The sequence below is a fragment of the Oncorhynchus clarkii genome, chromosome 6 (genome assembly GCF_045791955.1).
Source record: "Oncorhynchus clarkii lewisi isolate Uvic-CL-2024 chromosome 6, UVic_Ocla_1.0, whole genome shotgun sequence".
Taxonomy (NCBI): domain Eukaryota; kingdom Metazoa; phylum Chordata; class Actinopteri; order Salmoniformes; family Salmonidae; genus Oncorhynchus; species Oncorhynchus clarkii.
Genome location: NC_092152.1, coordinates 39,348,391 through 39,356,053, shown reverse-complemented (window position 1 = coordinate 39,356,053; position 7,663 = coordinate 39,348,391). Strand labels below are relative to the sequence as shown.

General features: G+C 45.2%; 1 protein-coding gene across 1 annotated transcript; it reads right to left on the bottom strand.

The window, feature by feature from the left end:
• Positions 1-2,106: 2,106 nt before the first annotated feature.
• LOC139411119 (patched 1) lies at positions 2,107-6,622 on the bottom strand. The gene is made up of 4 exons (XM_071156989.1): positions 6,510-6,622; positions 5,946-6,299; positions 5,284-5,827; positions 2,107-5,019 (listed from the first exon to the last, which is right to left on the bottom strand). The coding sequence occupies exons 2-3, from the start codon at positions 6,117-6,119 to the stop codon at positions 5,285-5,287; spliced, it is 717 nt and encodes a 238-aa protein (XP_071013090.1). The 5' UTR covers positions 6,120-6,299; positions 6,510-6,622; the 3' UTR covers positions 2,107-5,019; position 5,284.
• Between the last annotated feature and the right edge of the window lie 1,041 nt (positions 6,623-7,663).

Sequence of the window (7,663 nt, the reverse complement as noted above, 5' to 3'; positions counted from 1 at the left end):
GGCGCCACCCAGTCAGTCAGTCAGTCAATCAGCCAGCCAGCCAGTCAGTCAGCCAGCCAGTCAGTCAGTCAGTCAGTCAGTCAGTCCGTCAATCACCTGTTAGTCAGTCAGTCAGCGGACAGAGAGAGGAGCTAGTCTGAGTCTGACTGGGTCTCCATTGCTGTGAATTCAAGGCCACATGCCCTTTTTCATTACTCCGAACAGACCAGCTGTATTGTAACTACAACCAATTTCCTTGCAGTCTATAAAGCTGTCCATCAAAATCATACCGAACAGGGGAGCAGAGAGTGGGAGGAATGGGAAGGAGGGAGGTGGTGTTGGCTGTTAGAAAGAGCTGCTGGATTCAGGACCAGATGTCAGCAAGCGCCAATGGAAAGGCGGGAGAGGAGAGCAGAGGAGAGGGGGGGGGGGGGGGGGGGGGGTTATACGGTTCATTGTACACCTAACAGGTTTTGACCTAGTGGTGGATAGGGGGAAACGCTCCCTAATTGACAAGGATTCTGCCTACACTTACATCAATAAACATATTGTAACTACTCATTCTATTAGGTCCAACATGGTGAACAGTATGGGTGTTAAAAACACACTAAAACGAGTGGTGTGCATTTTACGATCATGAAAAGGTGTTGTAATTTGTGGCAAGCATCCTATTGTGTGTCATGTAGATACTCACATAAACACCATTATTGGATGTTCTGTGTTTCAGGATATCAAACACCCTTTCTGAAATCATCGGCCCGATGTCAACAACAAGCGGTTCTTTTAACATCCGTTCATTAAGGTGAGAAAACAAAAGAGGCAAATAAGTTATAATCTTTTTTTTTATTTGTTAGAATTCTATCAGTGTTTGAACATTTAATATTTAGAGAGCTGGTACAACTTCTACTTTCATGGCCAGCCTTTGACAAACCCATACAAACAGCTTGCTGAGTTTTCTCTCCCCTATGATAGATAATACTGACTGTCAATGTCATCAGTGTAAGAGTCCCACCTTAGGATTTTCTCTGTTTATGGTATCATTACATATAAACTCTTTAAAAATATACTTCCGTCAAAATAACTTGACAACTACTATGTATACTACAAAAATAAATTTTCATATAAATAAATGATATGGCATACATTTATCTTTGTAACTGAAACAATATATATCCTCGCCAAACAAAGACCAAATGGAAGTCTACAGAAAATCATAGATGTTCTTTCCTTTAAAAAAATCCTCTAAGAGCTATGGTGAGTCTTGTAGTGTAAATGCTATATACTCTTGTTTCCCTACTTAACATTAGTAAGCACTTTGTACAGATCGAAACACCATTCATGTCAAAACAATAACTGCAATAGTGTTTCTCAATAGACATAAAAAAAAATCCCTGCATTTGTTATCCACTGGCATTGATGACCAATAACGAAAGAAAACAAAAACAAAAAAAACATCTTATAACACAAAAAATATATAAATATCGCAAATCCAAACGTCGAAAGAAAAAAAACATTTCAAAAATGAAGAAAATAGTTGCCCGCCATGATTTCTCTCCATTACTGCCAATGTGACATCAGGAGAAAATAAAAACAAATAAACCAACAAATGGAAAAAAGATTTTCACACAAGCAGCTGACACGACATATGGACAATGGAGGGGGATACTAACGACACAGTTAAGACTTCTGGGAGAAAATGACACACGTAGCTACACGTGTTGGACAGGAAGTCTGTGTGTATGGAAGGTTAGGGGGGGGTCGGGATATGTGTGTGAGCGGGAGGGTGGGTGGTGTATGGGGGAGCTAGACAAGACGCGATTGATACACTCACACACCGGGCTGATCGTGAGGGGGTGGCTTAGTGAACCCTGACCCCTGAGGCTCTGGCCTGTGCCATTTGGCAGTTGAGGGGGAACTTCCAATTAGTGTCATGGCGTTATGTTTTGGATTTTTACGAGGTGAGGTCAGTAGGGACGGCTGGGCTAAATTAGGGCCAGTTGTCTTTGCTGTCACTGAGGAGGACAGAGAGAGAGGAAGACGGACACACAGACACACACACACACACACACACACACACACACACACACACACACACACACACACACACACACACACACACACACACACACACACACACACACACACACACACACACACACACACACACACACACACACACCAAGTATTGTTAGACCAGATAGTGCTTAACCCTCTGGACGGGCAGCTTATTGGACGAAGAGGAAGAAAGAGGGGGATGGAGAGAGAGCAAGACTTTCTTGTGAATGAAACGTGTAATGCAGCCAAGTGTCAGGCTGAGTAGGGTAGTATCCTAGGTGTAGCTTATCACTAGAGATAGTATGTACAGTATCAGTCAAAAGTTTGGAAACACCTAATCATTCAAATGTTTTTCTTCATTTTGACTGTGTTCTACATTGTAGAAGACATCAAAACTAACTATGAAATTAACACATATGGAATCATGTAGTAACCAAAAAAGTGTTAAACAAATCTGAATATATTTTAAATCTTTGATTCTTCAAAGTATTCTTCACCCTTTGCATTTCAATTAACAGGTGTGCCTTATTAAAAGTTCATTGGTGGAATTTCTTTCCTTCTTAATGCGTTTGAGCCAATCAGTTGTGTTGTGACAAGGTAGGGGTGGTATACAGAAGATAGCCCTATCTGGTAAAAGACCAAGTCCATATTACGGGAAGAACAGCTCAAATAAGCAAAGAGAAACAAAAGTCCATCACTACTTAAAGACATGACGGTCAGTCAATTCGTAAAATTTCAAGACCGTTGAAAGTTTCTTCAAGTGCAGTCGCAAAAACCAGGAAAGGAAGACCCAGAGTTCCCTCTGCTGCAGAGAATAAGTTAATAAGTTAAAGTTACCAGCCTCAGAAATTGCAGCCCAAATAAATGCTTCACAGAGTTCAAGTAACAGACACATATCAACATGAACTGTTCAGAAGAGACTGTGTGAATCAGGCCTTCATGGTCAAATTGCTGCAAAGAAACCACTACTAAAGGACACCAATAATAATAAGAGACTGGCTTGGGCCAAGAAACACGAGCAATGGACATTAGACCGTTGGTAATCTGTCCTTTGATCTGATGAGTTCAAATTTGACATTTTTGGTTCTAACCGCTCTGTCTTTGTGAGACGCAGAGTATGTGAACGGATTATATCCACGTGTGGTTCCCACCGTGAAGCATGGAGGAGGAGGTGTGATGGTGTGTGGGGTGCTTTGCTGGTGACACTGTCAGTGATTCATTTAGAATTCAAGGCACACTTAACCAGCCAGCATGGCTACCACAGCATTCTGCAGCAATACGCCATCCCATCTGGTTTGTGCTTAGTGGGACTATCATGTATTTTTCAACAGGACAATGACCCGACACACCTCCAGGCTGTGTAAGGGCTTTTTGACTAAGGAGAGTGATGGAGTGCTGCATCAGATGACCTGCCCTCCACAATCACCCAACCTAAACCCAATTGAGATGGTTTGGGATGACGTGGACCACAGAGTGAAGGAAAAACAGCCCACAAGTGCTCAGTATATGTAGGAACTCCTTCAAGACTGTTAGAAAAGCATTCCAGGTGAAGCTGGTTGAGAGAATGCCAAGAGTGTGAAAAGCTGTTATCAGGGCAAAGGATGGCTACTTTGAAGAATCTTAAATATAAAATATATTTGGATTTGTTTAACCCTTTTTGAGTTACTACGTGATTCCATATGTGTTCTTTCACAGTTTGGATGTATCCCTATTTATCTCAAATGTAGAAAATAGTACAAATAAAGAAAATCCTTGAATGAGTAGGTGTGTCCAAACTGTTGACGAAAACTGTATATTTACAGTTAGAATAACAGAAGTTGCTTTCACGAGATAGAAAAAAAAAGAAGGAAAAAAAATATCCTCCATAATGGCTTTGACTAGCTACCATGGATTTTCTACTCCAACTGTAATATGCATTAGCTACGGGAGTGATACTTTCACGCCCTCTCATGCTACTATAAGATGGCTGCCGAGAGCTATGACATCACCAGAGAAAAGGGGAGATGGGCAATTGAGTCCGAGGGTCAGCCAAGGCACTCATGGCCTTTTTACAGTAAAACAATCCCCAGACAACCAGACAGCAACACAAGAGCTCAGAGCAGAGACGATGCGGAAGCTACTACGCAGGGACAGTCACAAACAACACAGCTGCATATCTTCTTCATAATCTGCTCGTCTTAAATAGCACGCATAGCGTGAGTCAGAGTTCAACAGTAATTGTTTCATAACTACCACAGGTTTGTGATAAGCAAATTAATCGTTTAAAAAAAAAAAACAACGGACCTTTATACACAAACACACACACACGCACGCACGCACGCACATACACACACAATCTCCGTGTAGTTATTGTGTAAACGCTTCACATGACGTGATCGTTAGCCTATTTCTTGAGAGGTGGATCTGATCCTTTACCCACGCACGCAAACACGCAATCACCTTTGCACACTCGCTCACCTCTTTTATAACGTAAAAGAAACATTTGCATAGAATTATTATACAAGTTAATGTACACAGTTATCATACATCACTACCGAAATATCGTAAGCAGCAACAATGAATGCTGAAATGTATTGTCCAGATGAAGTTTCCTCATGGCACAGATCCACAGATGAGTGAACAGTAATCAGAGATTTCACACACACACACACACACACACACACACACACACACACACACACACACACACACACACACACACACACACACACACACACACACACACGCCATACAAAATGACGTCCCCAGTCTGTTAAAAAAGGAGTTGAACAGCTCCTAAATTATAGCTATTTTTGTTTTCATATTTACATGAGTGTACATCTTTTAAATATGGATAGAGATATCTGAAACAAACATCCACTGGGTTCCAGTCAGATTGAGCACCAAGGGCGCTAGCCACCACTGGGTTCTGTGTGTCGCTGCGCTGTGGGCCGCTGAGTGAGAGAGGGAGTCCATCTTTGGCCGTTGTACTTCTGCTCTCCTCCACTGGAACAAAAGAGAGACAGACAACACACGGTTAGGAGAGTGTCAGGACAACACGCACATCTCCCCCTCTAAACAACGCATAATATATTATGTTCAGTTTGCAGCCCCCCAAAAAAGGGTGGGCTTTTGATGGACTGAATGGGGACATTTTTGCAAGTAAAAAAAAAAAACAGGGACATTCAATTCAAGTTCTTTGTGGATGTAACATCAAACGTGTGAATTTCTTCATTGTCATGAGAAGCTACAAACTCCAATGGGGCTTACCTCAGCTTGCCCTCTTGCCACTGTCGCTCTCAGCTGCCTCACACTCCACATCCTGGAGCTCCATGGCCTCCATCTTGGTTCCTCTGCGGCTGATATGGACATCCAGTGGCACATGGGGGTCCTGGAAGGCAGGCACCGGCTCTGCGCCGCCTGCTGTGTGGTAACTGTTTGCTGCAGTGTGTCCTGGGTAAGAGGATGTGGGGCTCTGAGTGGGGGGAGGGGCAGAGTGGACGGCGACGGTAACTGACGCAGAGGCCGTTACCGTGGTGATTGGCTGACAGTAAGTAGGGGCGGGGTTAGGGTTAGGGTGGTGAGGTTGGTGGTGATTGGGCCGGGGGTTGTGGGATGGACGGGTCCTGTGCCCCGCGGAGCGTTCTCTGTGGCCGCCCGAGCCAAAATGGCCTCCGGAGCTGTAATGGCCTCCGGCCTCAGTAGCAGTTTCAAAAGCGTCCATGCGCGGGCGTGCTGGGGGCAGCGACTGTAGGTCCCTTTTGCTGAAGCGACGGGATGCACCAGGGTGGGCCCCTGACTCCGGCAGGACCGACTAACGAGAGAAAGATCAGAAAATCAGAACAACTTGTACACATCTCGCATGGAGTGTGAGCATTTGTTACGTGTGTGTGTGTGAGTACATAGATGTGTGCATTATCCAAAGCACTTACAGAAGACACAGAGTAGGCTGTGGCGTCTCCTTGTCTAGCTGTCCTTCTTGGCCCTGCTCCTAGTCGCACCTCCTCTGTTCTAACAGCTCTGCCCCTGCTGGTCTGGATGCCGTACTGCATGTCCTCTGTTCTCCCAGCTCTGCCCCTAGTGGCAGGGAGGTCGTACTGCTGCATCTCCTGGCTGATGCCTGATACCGTGGTGTTGGAGCTGTACTCAGAGTCGGACGAGTCAGAGCCCGTTCCTGTCCCCGTGCCGGAGGTGGTGTGGCGTGGGCGGACTGAGAAGCGGACCACGTGAGCAGGAGGCTCCGGGGAAGGGGTGGGTAACTGGCTACGCTCATCCACAGGGGTCACCTGAGGGGGACAGTGAAAGGAGAGAGGTGTGAGGAGATGAGTGGGAACTTATGCGCAAACTACGCTGCTGAGCTCGTGGGAGCTCGTGTTAGAACACCCAATCAAAAGTTGGCGTCAGTTCTCCAATGCGTAAAAAAAAACGTGTGAGTGTGCCATTTCCTGCTATGTGGTGGAGCTATATAGATGGCTAAACAGGAGAAACCATCTGACCTCTGGATAGGGGCCGAAGTAGGACAGCAACACAGGAAGAAGGACCAAACCATTCAGCACCCCCAGAACTGTCAGGATGGCCAGCACAGCAAAGAAATACCTGCAACAAACCAACACAGTGGAACGTTAACATGGGCATGCCATTCCATCAAACACCACAGACGAACACTGCAGAAGACAAAATGCAAAGAGTCCCAACCATTAACATACTGTGGTCATTTTGGCAGATGCTTTGACCAACTGAACCAATGGAACATTGGCAGCGTCCCGTTGAAATACCTCTGACAACCACAATGAACACCAAACACAGGCATTAGAGCAAAAACACACCTGCAGAACCCATAGAGAAACAACATTGTAAGCCAGCATGAGTGTGTGTGTGTGTGTGTGTGTGTGTGTGTGTGTGTGTGTGTGTGTGTGTGTGTGTGTGTGTGTGTGTGTGTGTGTGTGTGTGTGTGTTTGTGTGTGTGTGTGTGTGTGTGTGTGTGTGTGTGTGTGTGTGTGTGTGTGTGTGTGTGTGTGTGTGTGCGTGTGTGCGTGTGCGTGCGTGTGCGTGCATGTGTGTGGTGTGTGTGTGTGTGAATACAAAGAGAATACCTGGAGAAACCACAGATCAACAGGAGAGAGGCTTAGACAAGGACAAACATGCACTAGATGAACCATTACACATGTCTGAAGAAATACTCAGACAAACACACCACACACCCACACACACACACACACACACACACACACACACACACACACACACACACACGTTGGTTTGGTAGAAAATATAAATGTACCTTGTGTTACTAAGTCCTGCCAAAGAGGGTTAGTCTTTAGAAAGCCGCACAGAGAAAGAGAAAGAAGCATAATTAGCTGGAGTTGGTTAATTCAAAGGCATGGAAAAAGAGGGGGAGAGAAGGGGGAGGGAGAAAGGGGGCACTTCTTTGGGTGTGTGGTATAAGCAAACATGAAGAAAACAAAGCAGTCAGGAATGTGGAGAAGGGGGACGAGGGGGAGGAAGGGTGGGGGAGGGGGCTGAAGGGGGAGGAGGGGGTTGAGGGGGAAAGAGGGGAGCAGGGGCCTCTCTCCTCTCCTCTAAAAAAAAAGAAGGAAACAAATGAAGTGAAGGGTATAGAATTTAAACAATTTAGTCTAGGAGGAAGAGA

Excerpts from the sequence above, each read along its gene's own strand:
- LOC139411119 (XM_071156989.1), bottom strand. The coding sequence starts at position 6,119 with ATGCAGCAGTACGACCTCCCTGCCACTAGGGGCAGAGCTGGGAGAACA. Across the intron at positions 5,828-5,945 it reads CAGCCTACTCTGTGTCTTCT|TCGGTCCTGCCGGAGTCAGG; the intron begins GTAAGTGCTTTG and ends TTCTCTCGTTAG.